General features: G+C 37.3%; 1 protein-coding gene across 3 annotated transcripts in view; it reads right to left on the bottom strand.

Moving 5' to 3' along the window:
* Positions 1 to 23,243, bottom strand: part of RASGRF2 (Ras protein specific guanine nucleotide releasing factor 2) — a 123,676-nt gene that overhangs the window by 61,005 nt on the left and 39,428 nt on the right. For all 3 annotated transcript variants that reach the window (XM_085214322.1, XM_010726097.4, XM_010726098.4), the window contains exons 3-12: positions 18,234 to 18,381; positions 17,571 to 17,660; positions 15,618 to 15,871; positions 14,418 to 14,497; positions 13,729 to 13,922; positions 12,042 to 12,151; positions 9,166 to 9,284; positions 2,411 to 2,571; positions 1,366 to 1,432; positions 380 to 516 (exon numbers count right to left, since the gene is read on the bottom strand). In XM_085214322.1, the coding sequence (XP_085070448.1) occupies positions 380 to 516; positions 1,366 to 1,432; positions 2,411 to 2,571; positions 9,166 to 9,284; positions 12,042 to 12,151; positions 13,729 to 13,922; positions 14,418 to 14,497; positions 15,618 to 15,871; positions 17,571 to 17,660; positions 18,234 to 18,381 (1,360 nt within the window). The remainder of the gene's footprint in view (positions 1 to 379; positions 517 to 1,365; positions 1,433 to 2,410; positions 2,572 to 9,165; positions 9,285 to 12,041; positions 12,152 to 13,728; positions 13,923 to 14,417; positions 14,498 to 15,617; positions 15,872 to 17,570; positions 17,661 to 18,233; positions 18,382 to 23,243) is intronic.

The following is a 23,243-nucleotide window of genomic DNA, read 5'->3' as shown; positions in this document are numbered from 1 at the left end:
GCCCTCAAATCTCTTCAGAAAGCAATAGCTGGGGCAGATTTTCCTTTCCTCAAAGGGAATAATCAAGAGAGAAAAGTTTTCTACTGTTTTCCCCTGGCAGTCTGACAAATTACTTCACCCGATGTTCTCTCAGCTGCTGTGTTTACCTATACCTTATTAGGCCACTTCCAAGCTTTGTCGGCATGCAGCACACAACTCAGTCATGCAGCTTTTCAGCTCCACTAACAAGTCAATGGAGGGAGAACAGGTAACACTAGGGGATTTTCAAATACACTGCAATCAATCAGCTCTCAAGAAATCAGTTTTCTCTTGGATTAGTTTTCAGAAACATGGAATAAATAATCTCATGACAAACAGGATAAAGAATGCAGAAAGCTACCTGACTTATATCACTTGTCCATGCAGCTTTCTCTTGACGTGAAGGGGCTAAGAGGACAATAGTAAAAGGAGGAGCATCTGCAGGTTCAACTACAAGCTTGAAATCGAGGTGTCCAAACACCTGTCCAGAGCTTTTTGCTTTACAGTGAAAGGAGTAAAAAAAGACAAAATGTAAGATTTCAAATCACAGTATAAAGAAAATATTGTTTCTTACTGGACTTACTGGAGAAGTTATATTAAAATATTTCTCTGACAAAGAGTAAATGTAACTGGGAATCCAAAACACTGATTTTCGTTTTCCACATACACCAAATACAATAAAAGTTACAAGTATACAATAGTGGGAGTTAATGTAAGTTACATGTTAAAATGCCAAATAAGGCTGAGGTCTTTCTAACACCTATATTTCATGTTCTCAGTACACTGAAGGATTACTGAAATTAATGAAACTACTTCCACAATTCATGGGTAATACTCATCTAAAACTACAGGGTGGAAGCCAAGAGTAACAAAACACCCAGCCTGGGGATGTGCTTTATTACTCCACTTGAAAAGGCCTGTAGTCAAAATCTGCAGACAAAAACTTTCCACTAATTCTGCCAATTCTCTCAGCTTTCATGAAAGAAGAAACTCAATTATCTGTTTTGTCTTTCCAGAAGTTTTTTTTTTTTTTTTTTTCTTTCTAAGATCCTCTGGGTAGAGCTGAATAGAAAAGTCAGCAAATAATTTGTCACATTCCTTCAGCCACTGTACTTTGAAATCTTATGTGGGATGTCAACAGCAACAACAAACATAGGAAAACAAATGCAAGCCAGTATATCCATTATTAAATAATTTATTCTACTCAATCAATTAACAGATGTTTCTCTGATTTCATGAATTAGGAGAACATATCAATTTGTTATGAAAAATAAACCATGGGTAAACTTAGAAGTATATATATACACTTAGAACTGTAATTACTACAAGCAGTTGAAGGCAACTTACAGTCATCATCAGCTGCATCTGTCTCCTCAATCAACGTGCACTCTATTAACGACAGAACGCCTCCTGTCTATGAAAACAAAGTACATTTTTCATAGATTTAGACATTTGCTCCAATTTGCCATTATAGCTATTTTAAAATATTGATACACCTTATAGTAAGATTCTACAATCCAGAGCTCATAGGAACATACATCAATTTCATGATGTACCTTTTTCAAGAACTAAAACCAGCTGGATTAGATACTACATTTTCCTTAAGCAAGCAAATCAATCATACGTTTAAATGTGGAAAATTCTTTCATTTTTACCATACTACAATTTGTCTCACAGAGGCTTGTTCACAAGTTTCAGAAAAAGTAACTAGAATTTCATCATTTTATTCTGAATTTAAATAAAACTAATACATGACTTTTTGAAAGATTCAGTTACACTTAATTTACCTTGCAAAATACATTAATTATTTAAAGACTACAAAGTGAAAATGCATACAGAAAGTAAGAAGAAAGACTTTCTAAGCAGTCTTAGAAGTATCTCAGATATGTCTTTGTCAGATTAAAATTTTGTTCAACAAACATCAATCCATAAACTGCCATTTTACCTTCATTCAAAAACAAACCCAAGAAAGATTGATTCTCAACTAGTGTAACCAGAGCGTTCTAAGTGGAGCATTCACTTTAAGACAATATGCTGCCCAGGAAAACAAAACCGACTTCAAATATTAATATTATTTATTACAGCTCTGGAAGTTCTTCCATAATTCTGTGGGGGGGTAGCAGCTGATTACTGCACTGTAAACAGACTTAGAGCCACTACTGGCTTATACAAAGACAATGATGTACTTTTTCTAGCCCCAGGTTTATTAAATCACACACTTCTGGAAAAGTGTATTGCAGTGAGAAATAGATCATCTGACTTCTGTTTATAACAACACAAAATCTCAGTTTAGAACAAAAAAAAAACAAAACCCCACAATATTAAAATTTCAATGAAGCTTCATTTTCATTGAATTGAAATACAGAATTGAGTCATAATGTAACATCTGTACCTTAAGTAGATGCAGTTTTCCTCCTGAACTTCTTGTACAAATTAAAAAATGCTTTGTAAATAAGAAGCATTGCCTTTCTCCTTCCTTTTTCAAGGATAATGATACCAGACGAACTTTGCTAAGTTTTCCCCTTTCAACTGAAGGGACTTGAATAAGGGAACCTGACAATAATTAAAATAAAAAATACACTGTAATATAACAATATTAAGAAGATAGTGTTTGAAGTGTTAATCCACCAAACATTTTGGTATTAAACCATGCAACTTTTCATTCTAATAAGTATTAACACACATTAGTTTCCATTTAAAAAAAAAGTCATTTATCTTCTTTGTACCAGTTCATTTTGGGTTTTAGGACAAGTCATAGATTTGTACTTTTTTAATGGAAGTAGTAAATCTATCTCTGTAACCACAGTCTCAGAATCAAGCAAGCACAGTCTAAACTAGTAGTTAGTTAAGTAGTCGTCAAATTCTCATACAACTCTGAGCTAATAATGTTGATCAGAGAACAAAGCTGAACAGCAATCTCCATTTTTCTCAAATGAAGCAGATCTCTTCTAATCTTGCATTGTGTTAGAGTCAGAGCTACATAGCTCAGTTAGAAGTGTTACCAGTCAAGCACTGAATTGAATCTCATTACATTTAGTCTGAATTTGCAATCTACAGAATTCCAAAACAGAGAAAGCTATGCTTCCATGTCATTTCATATCTCAAAACCATTCTCTGACCAATTTTTTGCATGTTGATATCATGATCACTTTTATTTTGGATCTGGAATCAAATTTCATAGTGAAGCACAATTTGAAGTTCATATACACAAAATAACAGAGAAATTAAGATTACTCTCTGAAAAAGCTACTGTTGTTCTACATCACTTTTTCCTACATTTAGTTCCTTATTTGCACTAAATTATTAATACATCTGAGACATAACAAAATACACACTGATCAACTTACAACATTCTGTTGTACTTTGAGAACCATTACATTTTCAGACTGAATGAGTACACGATTTGTGCCACTGTAACAAAACACTAAGAAAAGCTATACTCCAGAAATCTGTAAACCTATGCAACACTTCTTAGATTCACCTATATTCTACCAAAAAAAAAAAAACCCCACACAAGCCACCCTACTTACTGTTTGTTGTAAAGTTCTCTTGAAAAAAAACAATCTAATAATTTCTACTGTAAAAGTTAGGAAGGTGATCATTCTGTATAGTTAGAGCTGTGACTTTTCTGTATGTTGCCAGTTGCTGTCCAGCTCCCAGTGTGAGGCTCAATAGTATATACAAAGCAGCTTCAGCTTCCCACTCCAAAATTCTTCAGTCACTTTTCTCCTGAAATTCCCCCTACACATTTTGGTAACAATCAATTCTACTTGTTATTTTTGTTCCTTAAAAAAAATGATATCTATAAATATGATATATGTACACATATAGCTTTGCAACTCAACTCTTTTTTTTTTTTTTAATGATTGTTTCAGAAATACCATATTCTATTCTGCTAAAATAGCAGAAGGTTAAACACTATTCTTGCATGGACCTGAAATATCACTATTTTGAAGCGTGAAGAGAGACTGCATTATCTCCTTTCAATAATGAGCTTAATACTTACAGAAAAAAAAAACAAATTTCTAAACAGTTAAAATCTAGCAAGAATGTACTGCATTTCCATCAAGCTCTCGTGATTAAAGAAACTGAGCATTTGCCATGTCATAGATTCTACTACAGATTTCCTCTTAAGAAAATTAAAAAAATTGTTATGACTGGCCAGTGTACAACTGCCACAACCAGTGAGGCTAATTTTGAAATGTTCATTAATAGTATGATGTAAAAAAAAAATCTCCATTCTTCTGAAATAATCAAAACGTGACTGGACATGATGCTGAGTAACTGGCACCAGTTGATAAGCTTTCAGTAGGTGGAACTGGATGGGACAATTCCCAAAAGTCTCTTCAAACCTCAGCTCTCCATAATTTTGTAATTGTCACATATTTGTTAGCAGAGGTAAATTTAGAGCAGCTGATGATAGGAAGATTAGAAAACATATCTGATGGCCTCTGAGGGGCCTCCAGAAGACAGTTTTCTGGGTGTCAGCCAATGCTGGATCGCAGATCAAGGTCTCTGTTGCCTTAGGCCATTAAAGAATCACAGAATCATAGAATCATAGAATGGCCTGGGTTGAAAAGGACCACAATGAGATCATCTAGTTTCAAGTGCAGGGTTACCAACCACCAGACTAGGCTGCCAGAGCCACAACCAGCCTGGCCTTGAATGTCTCCAGAGATGGAGCATCCACAACCTCCTTGGGCAACCTGTTCCAGTGCATCACCACTCTCTGAGTGAAAAACTTCCTCCTAATATCTAACCTAAATCTCCCCTGTCTCAGTTTAAAACCATTCCCCCTTCTCTTATCACTATCCACCCTCATAAACAGCTGTTGCCGCTCCTATTTATACATGCCGTTCAAGTACTGGAAGGCCACAATGAGGTTTCCCCGGAGCCTTCTCTTCTCCAAGCTAAACAAGTCCAGTTCCCTCAGCCTCTCCTCACAGGACAGGTGCTCCAGCCCTCTGATCATCTTCGTGGCCCTCCTCTGGACCCACTCCAAGAGCTCCACGTCCTTCCTGTGCTGGGGGTCCCAGGCCTGGACACAGTTGTGCAGATGGGGTCTAACAAGAACTGAGTAGAGGGGGACAATCACCTCCCTCTCCCTGCTCGCCACCCCTTTTTTAATGCAGACCAGAACACAGTTGGCCTTCCAGGCCGCAAGCACACATTGCTGGCTCATGTCCAGTTTCTCATCCACCAGAACCCCCAAGTCCTTCTCCACAGGGCTGCTCTGAAAGAGGTCTTCCCCCAGTCTGTATAAATACCTGGGATTGCCTTGACCCAAGTGAAGCACCCTGCACCTCATTAGGTTTTCATGGGCCCACTTCTCCAGCCTTTCCAGGTCCCTCTGGATGGCATCCCTTTCCTCCAGAGTACCGACTGCACCGCTCAGCTTGGTGCTGTCTGCAAACTTGCTGAGGGTGCACTCGATGCCATCAACTGTGTCACTGTTGAAGAGCACCGGTCCCAAGACCGACCCTTGAAGGATACTGCTTGTGACCGGCCTCCACCCTGACACAGAACCATTGATCACAATCCTTTGGCTGCAACCATCCAACTAATTCTTAATCCGCCTAACTGTCCATCCTTCACATCCATGCCTCTCCAATTTAGAGAAAAGGATGTGGTGAGGGACCATGTCAAAGAGAAGAAAGAAAGAAAAAGAAGATACTGTTTGCCTTGACAGAGGGCCTAACAATATAGTCTGTATTAAAGTAAGAAGTAGATAAAAGGAGATCCCAGGAAATCTGAAGGCGAATTCATAATTTACTGTGCAAAGCACTGTCAGAAATGGCTTTTTTGTTTGTTTGGGTTTGATGTTGGGTTTTTTTTTGTTGGTTTTTTTTTGGTCAGAACAGGTATCTATTTCTCCACAATCAACACAAAGAATAGGAGCTTAACTGAAATTAGAAGAGGTGGACATCACTCTTAAAGTGACCCTACAATCAGATGTGAAAGGAAAATAGGCTTGCCATTATTTCATCAGCTCAAATCAGATTTCTGCACTCATACAGTGTAATATTCTTTAATTTTTTTAAAAGGTAAATTGTGATGCAGCCTTTCATAACATGCAGGTTCATCCACTGACCTTAAAAGTATTCCCATAATTAAACCTGAAATTGATTTACTTAAATCACGGGTTTGACCTGGGTCTTACATTCCAACATTCCAACCTTCACAGATTCATTTCCACAGAAAAATCAACAGGTTTCCACTGATGAAACACCGGGTACACAGACAAAATTGTATTAGCCGATTTTAAGGGGAAAAGCATCATATGCATTTAAATACAAAATACCGTAATCACAGTGAAAAAAAAAATAGTTTAAGAAAATTTCATGGTACAAGTCAGTCAAGGAGAATCAGCCCTGTAATTCTCCGAGGGTGGCTGTAATGTAATAATTTTACATTTTTCTTGAAACCACATTCATAACTCCTGAAACACTTCAATTATAACAAACACATACATATAAAAAATAATGCAGTAACTTAAATGTGACCATTGTACAAACAATCTCAGAAGTTATTATGGAAAGCTTTATAGTTTGGCTAAATAACTATAGAAACACTACAGAATGGATTTCAAAATCTAAACAAAGCCTATTAAACTATCAGCTTTGCTTAAATTCTACTTAAATACCAAATGTTCTGACTTCTGATGATGCTATCTAAAGAAGATCGTGTGAAGGGATATACCTAAATTAAATTCTCAACCTTCCCTAAATGTATGTAATGCTTTACACACACAAAGAAGCTTGTACCTCATTAAAATCCTCCCCTACAGATCTATACCTACTCTATCCAAAACTACTACCTTGTTAGAAAAGATCAAGAAGTAAACTCTTATATAAATGGAAAATAGGCTTCAATTATGAAGATTTTACATTTATTTTACCATTAGAGTGAGCCCCCCTCCAAGGCAAGAACTGCAATCCGTTTATAGTTTCAGTTAAAGTTACCACTTACTTTAAATTACAATTTTGTGGAACACAGTAAGAAATTTATCTCCTGATATCACAGGGTGGTAAACAAGCCAATAAAGAATCTCTGATTTCATCTGGTTCAACCATCCCTGATCAAGCAGGGCCACCCACAACAGGGCACTCAGGCTCATGCCCAGGTGGCTTCTGAAGACCTCCAAGGAGGTGACCCCACAGCCTCTGGGTCCTTGTGCCAAGACCCCCACACCCCCATAGAAAAGAAGTGCTGCCTGATGGTCAGAGGGAACCATCTGTGTTCCAGCCTGTGCTCAGTGTCTCTTCTCCTAGCACTGGGTACCACTGAAGAGTCCAACTCTGTCTTCTTTGCACCTCCCTTCAGCTTCTTATACATGTTGATAAGGTCCTCCCTGAACCTTCTCCAGGCTGAACAGTCCCAGCACTCTTAGACTCTCCTCAAAGGAGAGGTGCTGTAGGCCTTTCAGCATCTTGGTAACTTTTCTCTGGTCCTTCTCCAGTTTGTCCATGTTACTCTTGAACTGGGTGGCCTAGAACTGAACACAGTATGCAGCTACAGCCTCACAAATGCTGAGCAGGGGTGGAATGATCATTTCTCTGTATATGATGGACCTAAGCTTCAGCAGGAGGAGTTTCCAAAACCGCCAAGAATAAAGAATATGGTATGCCTCTCCCTCTCTCTTTTTGCTAACTGCATTTTATTAGACATAATTCTACCTTTCTGGAACAAGAAGCCTTCATTGTCTTTCTTCTTGAAGTGATCTTTGTATGTACCCCGGACTTCTACTGAAGCCCAAAAATGCACCTCTCAAGAGATGGGACGAGTATATCAGATATTGGATTATTCTATGACAAGGTGACCCGCTTAGTGGATGAAGGTACGGTTATTGATGTGGTCTACCTGTACTTCAGAAAAGCCTTTGACACTGTCCCCCACTGTCCTCCTTCTTGTGGAGAAGCTGGCTGGTTTGGATGGGCATCTGCTCTGCTGCATGAAACACTGACTGGATGGCCGGGCCCAAAGAATTGTCGTCAATGCAGTTAAATCCAGTTGGCGGCCAGTCACAAGTGGTGTCCCCAGGTGACCAAGAAGGCCAATGGCATCCCAGTCTGTATCAGGAATGGTGTGGTAAGTACGAGTAGGGAAGTAATCCTGCTCCTGTATTCGGCACTGGTGAGGCCTCACCTTGAGTACTGTGTTCAGTTTTGGGCACCTCAGTACAGAAAGGACATGGAGGTGCTGGAGCAGGTCAAAAGAAGGGCAACAAGGCTTGTGAAGGGCTTGGAGAATATGGCCTACGAGGAGAGACTGAAAGAACTGGGACTGTTTAGTCTGGGGAAGAGGAGCTGAAGGGAGACCTTACTGCTCTCTTCCAGTACCTGAAAGGTGCTTACAGAGAGAGCGGGGCTGGTCTCTTCTTACAGGTGACAGGACGAGAAGAAATGGCCTTAAGTTGCTCCAGGGTAAGTTTAGGTTGGATATTAAGAAAAACTTCTTTACAGAAAGGGTTGTTAAACACTGGAATGGGCTTCCTAGAGATGTGGTTGAGTCACCATCCATGGATGTGTTTATAAACCATTTGAATGTGGTTCTCAAAGACATGATTTAGCGGAGTGTTGCTAGTTAAGGTAGTATGTTTAGGTTATGGTTGGACTTGATGATCTTTAAGGTCTTTTCCTACCAGAGCAATTCTATGATTCTATGATTCTGGCACTATGAATTTGAGTCGTTCCTGAAGCACTAATTAAAATGGGAATGACAGCTCTTTTCTTTCTTAGCAACTGCTTTATTCCTTTCTCATTTGACAAAATTTCAGACTACTCATGCACTTTTGTCCAGGTGATGCATCAGCTGGCATTATGATCAGACAGCCTTGGTCTCTGTGGAGCTGTAGGTAATTACAACTGAAGATCACAGCCTATTCAGTGTATAGTAGTGTCCCATGTATGATTTACCATTGCTATGTTGCTGTTTTTCATTGTTCCTTAATAAAACAGTACAGAAATGGGGCACAACTATAGTCTCAAATTATTTATCTGAGTATTTTTTAAATCATCCTACACAGTCCGTTAGACTTTAAGGATGTTACCTGTGCCCAGTGCAGTGACCTGCCCAATGATGGCAATGTGAATCCTGCTGTTTTAAATGCAATTATTTTCATAGGTAGCTTTTAAAGAGAAGTCTTACCTTGGCGTATGAAAGTTTGACTAGTATCTAGCAATATATCACAGCCTTCTACTATTGTTCTTTCTATGGCCAGATTCTTCCGGATGTTTTCTGTGTCACTCACTTCATCATGCATCACCCTGTCAGACACAATACAAAATGTACTTAAAACTCCCCAAAATGTATCTTGCAATATTTCACCTAATTTCATTTGCACTTTTGACAGTGTACACACAAAGAATCGATAATGTCCTTTACAACACAAAAGATATATACATACAGTACATGACTAGTCCAGAACGAGTTTCTTGCTCTGCTTTTCCTTCTTTCAAACCACTGTTGTAATCATTTTTTTCAGCAGTGGAACCTATTTTGCCAGAGTTGTTCTTAGACTATTCTTGAACACATCTGATAGATGCCACCAAGATGAAAATTCTTCACAGCTGTTAGAAGACTACTATTTGATGCTCACTAGCATTCACAAAACTGGTTTCTCAGTTCTTTGTGTTAGTTATATAACACATTTTAGACTCCCTGACCTTGGTTTTAGGTTCCTAGTCTGTCTGCTTCAGTTTATGATTGAATGTACCATTCACTTCCTGATTGCTCCCCATAACAATCACAGCTTTAATGGTTCATCTCGTAATTTCTTCCTCTTCAATATCTTTATCGATGACCTGGATGAGGGCATTGAGTGCACCCTCAGTAAGTTTGTGGATGACACCAAGTTGGCTGGAAGTGTTCCAGTTGGCTGGAAGGGTAGCGAGGCCCTCCAGAGGGATCTGGACAGGCCGGATAGCTGGGCTGAAGCCAGTGGGATGAGTTTCAACAAGACCAAATGCCGGGTCCTGCACTTTGGCCACAACAACCCCAGGCAATGCTACAGGCTTGGGCAGAGTGGCTGGAAGACTGTGTAGAGGAAATGGACCTGGGGGTATTGATTGATGCATGGCTGAACATGAGCCAGCAGTGTGCCCAGGTGGCCAAGAAGGCCCATGGCATCCTGGCTTGCATCAGAAACAGGGAAGTGATTGTCTCCCTGTACTCAGCTCTGGAGATGCTGCACCTCAAGTACTGTGTCCAGTTTTGGGCCCCTCACTGCAAGAAAGACATTGAGGCCCTGGAGCAGGTTTAAAGAAGGGCAACAAAGCTCGTGTGGGGTCTGGAGCACAGACCTTATGAGGAGCGGCTGAAGGAGCTGGGATTGTTCAATCTGGAGAAGAGGAGGCTCAAGGGAGACCCTATTGCTCTTTATAACTACCTGAAGGGAGGTTGTAGTGAGCTGGTGGTTGGCCTCTTCTCTCGTGTAACTGGTGATAGGACTAGAGGGAATGGCGTCAAGCTGCGCCAGGGGAGATTTAGGCTGGACATTAGGAAACACTACTTGCCTGAAAGAGTGGTCAGGCACTGGAATGGGCTGCAAGGAACATCTGGACGTTGTATTGAGGGACATGGTTTAGTGAGAACTATTGGTGATAGGTAGATGGTTGGGCTGGATGATCTTTTCCAACCTTGGTGTTTCTGTGATTCTGCGATTCTTTTTGTAAGTATCCTCCTCTTACACAGAAAAGCAGTTTATTCTAAGACAGACCTTAAACAGAAGCTTGTATAATGTTATGATGTTCCTGACTTGACTGCGCTGTCTCATACCTACTCTTCCCTCACATCTACAATAAATGAGCCATAATGTTTTATACATATGGTCCATATTGCCTGCTTTGTGAGCAGAGGAGCATCAGTCAATTTGAGCCTCCAACTCTGAACATTCAAAGATAAATTAGTTGGATGAGCTCTAACTTATGAGATGAAGCAGAGTCAATGCTATTTGATCTGATTATACACATATACATATAACCCTACCCACAGAAATTGGCTCTGACTAAGGGGAAAGGAGGCATTACTTCTCTGCTTCAAATGGCCTCAGAATATGGCAGACCCTGCTTATACTGCAAGAAGCAAATGCAGCTACTTCTTCAAAAGGCTTTTCAAAAGAAGCCAGAGCTTTAAAAAGTGGTGGACATGACATTTAGCTGACTGTATTGAAGATGCAGCAGGACAAAAAAGAAAAATTAATAAGCTCCAAACTAATAGGTAGTTTGTCCAACATAGCGACTGTGTCTTAAAGGCATTAGAAATCTGAACGGTCAAAAGAATGCAATTAACAAGAGTTATAAAGCAATTACGCATTTACAGCAACATATTTTACAGGGACTTTTTTGGTGAATACTCCAGATATTGAAGGTATACATTCTTGTTCTTGTAGCGTGTCTTTGTTCACAGCACAAAGATCTGTTTCCTAGTGATAGCAACCAAATTTCTGCCTTGGCTGACAGAAAGAAGCATCTAAGATAGGTCTGGAGTTTCTGGGAAGATATTCATTTTACAGGCTTCTACAGTGAGTACTAATTCTGAAAATACATCTTTAGTTCCAGTTCATTTGGCATTCTTTATAGCATATGTGATATTCAGTTGTTTCATTAACACATGCAAACTTAACACGGAGTGAAAACTCAGTACTTCTCAAGACCCTGACTGATCTCCAGCATTGCAGAATATTGAAAATGCCCTTTTTAAAAAAAAACTGTGAAAAAACACATATATTTCTTTATATAAAGAAAATTGCTCGTAACTCAAGGGTAGGTGGTTTCTATAGCAACTCTGTTCTCCCCTATCCAAAATACAAGGCACTTGTAGATTTCTGTTAAACGAAAGACTAGAAGAGTTTAAATATTACTATTTATTTCTTTGGTTTTCTGGACTTTGGTTCAGTTTTGTTCCTTTTCTTTAAAATAATTTTTTTTTTAAAAGAACAAAACCAAATCTTAAGAGAGAAAATTCATTTTACATTTCAGAGTCTTTCCTTCAGAATTATTGAATAAAAGCATAGAAAGTCTCACCTTGAAAGTTCTTCTAGTTTGGATTTTGCAAATTCAAGGCTTTTTCGTTCAACATGTTCATGTGGTGTGTGAGCCAGGAGTTCATGAAGCGTTATTATGTATCTAGGAATCTTAAAATAAATTATGAATAGAATCAGTAAATCCTTAAAGAAATAATTTTGATACAGCTTTTTTTTTTAAATACGAAGTATTACATTTGTTGAAAAAGTTTTGCAAACATTGTCTTTTTTAACAAATATTCACAGCTAAGTGATAATACACACAATCTAAACAAGACTGCCAAAATACTGAACTTTTTGGTCACAGAGGCTGCATATGTGTGCGTACATTTTCAGTCTGAGGAAACATAAGTTCAATTCAATATTCTATGAAAAAAAATCAGATCAGAGACAGTGACAAATATAAGACTGAATTTCTTATTTTCTTGCTGCTATTCAAGTGTCAACACAGAAAATTTTCAAAACATTCTGGGAGATCCATATACACCTTACTAAAATTGTAATAGGTTGCAAGCATCTAGATTTTTTACAAGCCAGGTAGTGGCCTGTTAGCATACAGATGAAATAATTCATATTGTACTAATGGACACTGAAGAATATGCAAGATTTGACAGTAGTTAAAGGCCAAATAGTAGCACAACGATCCTGATTCACTTTGTCATCACTTAAAGCACATTCATGAACGTTAAACAGAAGCAAGTGATCCTGCAGTACTATTTATCTTTCAAGAATAAGATTTAGAAAGACCATTAGAAGACCAGTTAGAAAGTGGAGAGATGCTTTCTCCTATGTTGAAAACATCCTCATCACAACATTATTCATCACATATCAGTAGGACCTTCTCTCTCTCCCCTCTAAAATCCCAAGATATTTTAAAGTTCAATCAAAATTTCCCAAACTTTATGGCTTTATGATATACAAGCTGGAAGCTGAACAAATACACTGTTAGAGGTAGCAATGGCATTCTAAGTAGGATAACAGGGCTGACTAGTTCTAACACAATGGCAGTGACCCTTTTTTTGGGGGGGGTGGGGGAAGGGGGTCTCCATTTGCCAGTTACCAAACAAACTCCTGTGATTCACCATTGACATGGTAAATAAACTATGTCAAACATAAAAGTTACAAAACCATCACACTAGCGTTTCAAAGACTTTTGATAACATCTGCAAATAATTAATCCAGAGAGATCAACAGAAAATAACATAAGGCTAATGAAATTTTCAAATACTTCTGCTGTATATTTTTCATTTTCTAAAGACCAGGTCACTGAAGAACAAAAGTTGGAAGAGGGTTTCAAAATATATTTCTCCTAACATGCTTGTGATTGCTCTAACTTGCTGTACCAGTTATATTACCCCTGTCTGGACTGTTGCGTATTCCTGCAGCAGGTCAGAAGTCAAGAATTTGTTTCTCAACTTTTCCTTTTTTGTTCTTTTGGTACTAGTCCTCACCCAAGATTCTCCTTGCATATATACAGGATTCTTAACAGATTTGAGTCAATGTAGTTGGAGAAAAGATGTCTATAAGCAGTTTCTGTATAATAATGAAATACATAAAAACTAAATTAGTTTGCATGAGACTAGTTTTACTTAAGCAAGAAACATCTTCTATCAATCATGATTTCAGTAACACAAAATGATTCAACAAAACATTAAAAACAAGGAGTGAAAAAAATGTACAGAGACTACCTGAAACATGGGGTAAGTAAGGAAAGTTTCCAGCATTCGCCCCTCACATGCTGGGTTGGCTTCATATTGCTTCAAGAGTTTGTCAAAATCTCTGTTTTGCTTACAGTTTGCCAGTACTTGTAGACTGTACTGATGATTCCGAACAAATTCTTGATATATGTTCAGCATTGGCAGCAGAATGTCAAATAAGTCAGCTAGAAAAAGTCAAGAAATCTTTTTTTTCCAGCTATCCAGTCTTGGAATGTATTTAAAAAAACAAAAAACTATTATGTTCTATGGAAGTGAATTACTGCAATCAGTTCTGTTTCCAATATATTCAGAAACATTATACTTGGTTCTTTCACCTGTCAAAATATAGTTGTTCTGATGAGTTAATAACCAGATAATTTCACTGAAAATGCAGGGGCCTCTGTGTAAACAGTGCTCAGGATCGAGGCTGAACAGAGGAATTCTCATCTGGATATCAGGAGTTATACTACTGCCAACATGGTATACTCACTACACCAAACAACATGGTACTAGCTCTACAAAAGCATTTCACTCAAAAAGGACACTGTCATTAAAAAAACAAAAACAAAAAACTTACAGTAATTTAAAAGAAAATTACAAAAATTGAGAAAGAATAGTAACTTGCAGAAATACTGTAAAAATTACAGTAAAAAAATACAGTAGAAAATACAGCATCTTACCTAAAATTAAGGTAGGCCAATTAGCAATCCTTGCTTTCAAACCTTGATGAAATATTTCATGAAGAAACATGATTGTTTCACTGAAAAACAAATATTTAAGGAAACAAAAAAGACAATTCAGGTCTATTTGCCAATTTATAATTCACAAAGATGCATTCCTTCTTGTTTACTGGTACATTTTTCATTTCAGTAGGAAAAGCAGAAGAAATTATTGTTATTATGGAAGTAAACAATTCATTTTATTACACTGTTTAGATTTTTTAGTGTAGTATCTTTACAAAATACATAGTAATTACCATGGAAAGTATATCTTAATCACTTAATCTTTTAAATAAAATAATCTATTAAATAGCATATTCCACATAGATTAACGACTAAGTGTTCCAAGATATCTCTGACAATATATCAATAGTTTTAGAAAACCTCTAGCCAGTGGCAATTATAGGTATTCTCACAGTACTCTTAAGATTTGAAGCTGAGAGCTTTTCTATGTGATCTTTGAATAGCTCTGCACTTGAGCTCATGTGATCAGCAGAAGAAGCTTTAAAGGCATCCCTACAGTAAATGAAATCATGAAGAGTTCAGTGATCATGAATGAGATATTATGAAAGGAAAGTCTGTCTCATAACTAAAGAAACAAGTTGTTCCCTTAGAAGTTTGGGGCAGTCTTGGATGCAGTCCCAATCCTGTATCAAATTCTATACAGCTGCTGGCTTGTTTTTACATACTCGTTATAATAGCACTAGGATGCTTAATGCAAAGAACAATTCTTTTTTGCTGGATACGAAAAGACAAGCAAGAGAAAAGGAGGCTCCTTAGGCACAACAATAGAAAACAGAAAATATAACATACTCATCCTCAGGGTCTTATCTGAATCATATGAGGCCACAATTTCACTCTCTTAAGAGAAAAGGAAACAGGAAAGGTGACAGGAAATTTAAGAGAGCTGCTCGATAAGGCATTATTTGTTATTCTTCCTCTAGCACAGCAGCTACAGAATGTAAGGAGGCAGATAGGACTAAATGGCTTCAAACAGAATCACAGACTGTAACTTACCTCTTACCCCAAGGGAATGAGGTCCAACTCAGACACATTACTTATATCACAACAAAGAAACAAAAGCAAAACTTCATTACTACAAACACAGACAGAATGAACAGGAGTGGTCAGAGGAACCTCCAAAAGCAAAAATAAACATACCTATTAAGGAAAATGCTACTAACATCATCATGACTGATAGGTGGCTTCTTTGAACTTGCAGCCATTCTTAAGGGCCTCAGAAAACAGTTCACAAGAATATAAAGTTGATGCACATATTCAGATTCAGCCTCAACCATGTTAAAAACTATCTGATTCCTTTTTCTCATACTTTCTGCATGGGGAGAACAAATATAATCTTGGACAATAGTCTTCCATTTTCTTCTACATAACCAGCCTCTCATAAAGCTCTGAACCTAAAAAGGAACCAGGCAGAAAAATAGATGAGAAGAAAACTTTCATGACTATTTTTAGGTTCTTCTCTCAATAAATAACCTTCTACATGAAAAGCTTCTGTAAAAAAAATCTTTTGTCTTCTAAAATATAAAATCTACAATTGTTCCTTAATAATTCTTTTAGCTATCTATTTTTAAAATAAGTCTTACAAACATTTTGTAATATTCATAATATTTCTGCTCAAAAATTTGCTTGAAAAGACAACATGTACACAGCAAGATTTTATTAGTCTCAAAAGTTCAACCTCTTTCTATCAGCGCAATTATACTACACACAGGTTGTTTTAATTCCTTTTATCTCTCCTTACATATTTATCACTTTCTTACACCACCAATCATACTGTGCAATGTTTTTGTGTAAGGTATTTCAAGACAGACTTCAATATCAGCATTGACATAATTCTGAAAAAGCTGCTAAGCTCAGTTTGGTTTCTTTTTCGTACAGATATCACTTACTGTTTGTTTGTAAAACTACATACAGAGTTTAATAGCAGACACCTAGACAAGAAGTATTATCCAGAAAAGGTAGGTTTGGGGTGTTCTTACAATGATTTTCTAAGTTACAGAAAAACCTACTTAAGCATAATATCCATTGAAGTTACAAGTGGATTAAACATCTACTTCTAGTCACAGAAGACTTCAGCTGCCCTGACCTTGATGTGACAACCATTTGTCTCGAAAGACAAATGGAAAAATTCACTGATAATAGTTTACACTGAATAAACAACTTAAAAAAAAAAAAAAAAAAGAGGCCCAAATGTCAAAACAACAAAGATGTAGAAAGCAGTGAATCAGAATCAGAATTCTCCGTGTACGAAAAGGGACAGTTCTGACTTTATTACAATGGAAAAGAATATTCACATAAGGGTACCAGCTCAGTATTGACCCTGACTCAGACTACCTGAAATGGTTAGTGAAACTAAGTCCATGCAGCAGAAAAGAAATTATGTAATCTGAGAGACTGAGCACGGTGAACATTTGGGTGACAAATAAAGGACCACATCTTCAAGCATTTCCATACTGTATTAGGATTTGTGGGAGTCATCTATAGGCACATTCTGGAGGCACCTACATACAGCCTTAAGCAGTGTTACCAAAAGCTTCGCACGTAAATACGATACAACCTGGGGCAATTCTTCATTTACATTAAAAACACTGGCCGTATTCTCCTAGAATGACCAACATCCAATAGACCAGCAGAAAAACTGAAATAATATAGCTCTGCATTTTCAGCGTTCGTATTCCATATGCAGTGACAGAATGCAAATTATTCTCTTGTTTTTTTATAAACACTGTTACAAGCAAGGAATATAAACTCACTATGTGCTTGATTCTTGGCCTCTGACCTAATTTCAATCTTCACAAGCAGTTGCATGAAATGTACTACCTTCTCTAATGAACTGAATATATACCAAGTAAAAACAAACACCTAAGTAAGAAATACACTATGGAATAAATACATCTTTGAAAAATAGAAATTGATATAATTTAAATTGTTTGAGTATGGTCATGGCAAAAGATATCTTGTCAGTTGAGTGTGCTTAATTAAATGGTAACCGAAGACAAAATTAGTGGAAAGCAAAACAAGACAGACTAAAATAGAAGAAAACCTCCCCCATTCCATTTTTCTCCTCTCAAACACAGAGTGGTGCATGTTTACCTTTTTAATTTTTTTAATATCTGGATCTTCATCTTCTTGGTTGCCCTGGTAAGGTCGCATTCTTTCTTTTGTTTTATTCAGAGCTATAATCTGATAAAAACAAACATTCATTAAATGTTTTCTCAATGTAATGAAATTCTTTCTTAGGAAACTAACAGAAAAATAATTTCTTTATCTTCTAAGGCTCTTCTTAAAGTTTGATTACACTGCACAGAATGACAAGCATATATTTGGTCACAGGGACATAAATACAGTTCTCAGGAAACAAATAAGACTCTTGATCCAGATGGAAAAAGAACCAGAAGACAGCCGGTTTTCTTCTCAAAATGAAATGCGCATATCACACCTCCTCAGATCAAAACTGCAACAAAACATCTAATACTCAGTGAAACAGAACAGTTTCGACAAAACTCATTGTTCAAAGACAGGTAGAAAATAATATCATCAGTGGTATTCATATTGCAAAGCAATGCGTAATCTTGAACTCTGACAAAGTAGTAATCCAATCAGTATACCAGTCCATAATACTTGTAAGAAAAAAACCCAGCCAAAGATTCCTGGGAGGAATATTACATACTGATTCACAAAAATTACAGAAATATTGAAAATTATTATAATGCACACAGGAAAATATTACAATTTATTGATTACTTTGTCACATACTTCTGATTTAAGTCTTTCAATTTCTGTGTCTTGATCTTCAAGTTGATGTCGAAGCTGATTGGCTGCAATCTTTTCAGTCTCTACAATTTGGACAAGATGAATGTACTTCTGCATCAGTACCTCCCTTTCAATCAGAATATCTGAATAACTAGAAAGGAAAACAATTAATTCAGTAAAAATAGCAAAATGTTCTCTTTCATATCCATTTCTGGGATAGTGACAGCAATTACAAAAATGACAAGAAATCAGGAAAAAAATCCTTGCTTTGTCTAATATATAATGAAAAGCTTGATCACAAATCATCCAGAGCTACAAAATGTTCAATAATTTTTTCAGATATAGAAGTGTACCGAATCTCCCTTGAGCAAGACAACAGCCCTCATCTTTTTAAGAGTTCCCAATTCCCAGGTTTAGCTCAAGAATTCTCCTCAGTCAAGTTCTTTAATTATTTTAAGGGCTGCTTTTTCCTTCTGTTACTTGGGGACATATGTGTACAGCATTTAGCATCTCAGCTGAAATGCTTCTCATTCTATCTTTATGGAAGAACTCCCATCATAATCCTCAACACTGTTATTTTGCTTTGCTAATACCTACTTCAATGTTTTATTCAAATAAGTTTATTTAATCTACTTAGTAACAGGAACTGTGGTATCAGTCCTTTCTTATAACTCCTAGCTGCCAAATCATCAACTTCAGGTAAAGAAAAAATCAGACCTCCTTACGTAACATCTTAATCAGACTGTTATTTCACGTGATTCAATCTCTCTGACAAAGACAATTTAAATGTGCAGAAAAAGCACAGTCCTATGAAGTGCCTGCTTGCTGGAAAACGATTCAGTAAAATCTACAGACACATGCAGCCTATTTTTTACCTAGATCTCGAGGAGACTGTTCCTCTGAGAGTCAAGTAATTAGCCACTCATCCTAACTGACTAGTGTGGTTGACACACTGGAGGGAATGGGCTCTGTGTGAAGCTTATGAAATTCAACAAGACCAAGTTCAAGGCTCTGCACATAGGTCAAAGGAATCTCAACCACAAGTTCCGGTTGGGCAATGAGCAGATTGGGAGCAGCACTGAGAAGAAGGATTTAGTACTGGTGGATGAAAAACTAAGCATGAGCTTAGTGTGTGCTTGCAGCACAGAAAACCAAGTGAACCAAGTATATTTTGGCCTGCATCAAAAGAAAGGAAAAAGGTGATCCTCCACCTCACTTTCATGAGACACAATCTAGTATTCAGCACTGGCCCCCAAAACAAGAAGGACATGAACCTGTTAGAGCAGGTTCAGAGGAGCGCCAGAAGCATGACCAGAGAGCTGGAGCATCTCTCTTATGAAAAAAAAAACTCTTACAGAGTTGGGGTTGCTCAGCCTGGAAAAGAGAAGGCTCTGAGGAGACCTCAATGCAGCCTACAGTATCTAAACGGGCCTACAAGAAAGCTGAAGAGGGACTCTGGAGGTGTTCAAGGCTGGGCTGAATGACTGCAGTGTGTGGTGTCTTTGTCTCTGGCAGGGGGCTGGAACTACATACCTGCAATGTCCTTTCCTACTCAACATATTCTACAGATCCATGATTTCTAAGACAAAGACCAAATTGTAAAAACACGGAGGAACTAAGGTCCAAACCTTTGGCAAAGGACCTTTTATTGCTTTATGTTCTATAATCAATCACTGAAAATGCTGACTATCACATCTTTCCTACTGTCATGTTAGTATAGGATTTGAGGAAGGAATTTTTGGATTGCACGTGCTTTCCTTTTAAACTTCTTTCTACTTGCTATAGCATTTATTTTTATTTTATTTTATTTTTGCTATTAAATGCTGCCTTAAAAATGTAACAATGTGCATCCTCTCTAGTTCATATTTTTTCCCCCCATATATTTATGGCTAATTCAATCAGCATAATTTCAGTTACACATTGCATGGGCAAACTATTTAGTTCAGCTATTAAATTCACCGGTTAACCTGGAAGGGAAACTTAGATTTAAAACAGTTAGCTATCATAAAGCTAAAGTTTTTCCTCCTTGAATGGATTATGAGAAGGATAAAAAGTGAATTAAATTCCACTGCATTTATTTTTATATTTTAACTACTGCAAAAGTAAAAAGTAAATGGCCAGAAAATGGCACTGAACGTCCCTTCTAAAAGATAAAATGTAATCCCTGAAAAAACGTATAATGAAGGAGAACATACGTCTTTTGTGGAATAAACAGTAATAAAATATGAGATTTAGCGCTTCACAGATGTTTGTTAATTATCTTTTTGGCTTACAAGAATTCAGCTTTTCCAGAAAACAGAGTTCTCAATTTCCTTGCACTTTAAGAGGCATGATAAGAAGTGTCTGAGTTAGAAACACAGATAGCACCTGCACATTTACAACCATTAAGAGGTGTTACAATGATAAAAGCAAATGTAACTGAAAAGGTTGTTCCTACTGCTTGCAGCATAAAGTAATTCACATTCAATACAAACAGCAGACTTTTCTACCCAGAACTAGACCCAGACAGGTGACAAGCCCTTTTTTTGGATCTCTCCTTCTCAAAGTTGTCTTTCTTTCACTACAAAATGTTTCCAATATAAAACTTGACAGATTTGGATTTGCTTTTATTTAAGGCCAGGGAAAACATCAAGATGTAGAATCTTGAAGAGTGAACAATTCTTGCAATCATAACTGACATAAAATTGAAGAGTAGTAGTACATACAATATTTTTTGTCTTTTTGCTATTTTTATCTTTTTCCTTTAGGGGAAGAAATTTCATCTAGATTTTTCAAGTTCTTAAAATGCATTAAGCTATACTTCTGCAGTCTCGCTTCATAAGGCCATAAGAACTTTACAACAAAAGACTGAATTTTTTTAAATTTTTTTGAGATGCGTATAGACTATTTTGCCTAGCTAGTGGTTTTGACTGCATAAAATGTCAGTTTCAGGATAGAAACCAAATACTTCATTCACTCCCATAATTGGTAGTACAAAGAGAAGTTAGTTAGAACAGCCTATGCAACTACAGTAATTTAAATGGACTAGCCATTTTCCTTCTCAAATCCACACTTGCTCTGAGAAATGAAAATTACAGGACTTTGGAATAAACTTTACTTAATTCCAACAATACTTTTCTCTGCATTTCTCACCCATCTCTACATTTAAGAGTTAGCTATAATGCTTAACTTGCTATTCTGTGTATCAAGCATAATCTCTGGAGCCTTCAAAGACAGCATGGTTTCACTAGCGGATCAGCAGGCTTTTAATTAATTACATATGTATACAAAAACCATTAATAAAGAAAATGATACCAAAGCCTTCAACTGTCAAAAAAAGATGAAAAATTCATAAAACAACATGTGAACAGTCTGGATCTAGTTCTCTTGTTTAGGTAATGCTTCAAAGAAAAAAAACAACTGTTGTGAACCATAGTTTTCTGCAGAGTGGTATTTATACAGAGAAATAATTCTGTAAGGTTTTAACAGCAAGTAACAAGAAAACAGAGCTACTTGAGAGGTGTCTCATTATTAGGAACTCGCTTTTCTTATAGCAGATAAAGGCTTCAGTACGCTAACTGTACAAAAACTACAGAAGCAGCCAAAAGCACTAAGGTTTTGGCAGTGAACCTTGCTAGAAATACTTATGGTCCAGTCAAATCACCCTAAAGACCTGAAGTGCAGAATGCAACCCCATCAACTCTTTGTGAAAAGCAGGCAAGATGGCTTTGGAGGTGTGACATGCAAAATAAATTGCACGTGTATCTGCCCATATGAACTATCTTCAAGTAGCCTTGGTCTCCTCATCAAAGGAGAAACAGCTTCCAGACAAGGTTTGAAGTTTACTGTCATATTAGCAGCCATGTTATGGATGGTAAATGTTACAACAGAACGTACGTAATCCATTGCTATGACTGCAATCAATGTGGCTTGTGAGACTGCCTGTACAAGAGAACTGGTGACCTTTAATGATCTTCTAATGATATAAGATTTCAAAGACAATCAATTTTTGAGAGTTTATAGAGCTGTGGCTTACTGGAGGATATAAAAGTAAAATGGGCAATTTTACTTGGACAAATGTTTAGAAAGACTGTAAAAACAGTGTCTATTGATTTCCAGTCATGCAAATGGGAAATAGCACTTGGACTATGAATGACTACAGTAGTCACGATGGAGAGGGCGGCTGTGTGACATATCCAGAAACTTGGTTAATCTGCATCCCAAATGGCTCATTATTTTTAGTACAAGACCATTTAAATTGGGATATGAAAATAAAAACTAAACATAAACTCTTAAAAAGGTAGACTCAACAGCCAGTGAAAGCTTTGTGCACCCAAGCTATGGAGGTGGGGAATGGCTTTCTTTTGGACAATGGGTATGCTGGAGGGTAATGCCACCCTCTCATGGGACAATGAGACAATCCTGAAAACACATTTCATTGATCAATGCAGTATCCATCAAATTCTAAAACACAGGCCCACTACAACTCATACTAAAAAGGAAGCTGTTTCAATTGTCCTAGCACTCCCTTATTAAGGAAAATCTGACTAAAGGAATTAATCTGTAATGAACTCAAATAGAGAGGTGCATTACCCCATTATGCAAAAACAGGTCAGAATTCAACAGCAGCTATGAAGAACAGACCAAATACAAAGAGAACATACACACTCCTGAGCTGAGGATTCACTGAGCTCCTGGGAACTTACAGCTAATATCTCTTGGAGAGGGGGAGACTGGTGAAAATGGAGATATTTACTTAGAAAACTACCACACCAATCACCTAGACAGCCATAATAGCAATAAATAATGACTGCCTCTGGAGTTTTGTGTCTATCTAATGTGCTGTGTGCTTAATGTGGAAATGACAGAAAAGGAAAACACAATAGGAACCTATCTGCCAAGATGAAGAAGTCCCCTTAATGGGCTAGAAAAGTAGTTTGCAGCAGCACTAAGATGTCTGCTCCAAGAACATAGCCCTCCTGGGGGAGAAGACAGACTTCTATGTGCAAGGAGCATAGGTGATGCCATCCTCTC

Source organism: Meleagris gallopavo, chromosome Z, assembly GCF_905368555.1.
Source record: "Meleagris gallopavo chromosome Z, MGAL_WU_HG_1.1, whole genome shotgun sequence".
In the NCBI taxonomy this organism is placed as follows: Eukaryota; Metazoa; Chordata; class Aves; order Galliformes; family Phasianidae; genus Meleagris; species Meleagris gallopavo.
The sequence above is the reverse complement of the archived record's forward strand: the minus strand, read 5'-3'. Positions and strand labels throughout refer to the sequence as shown.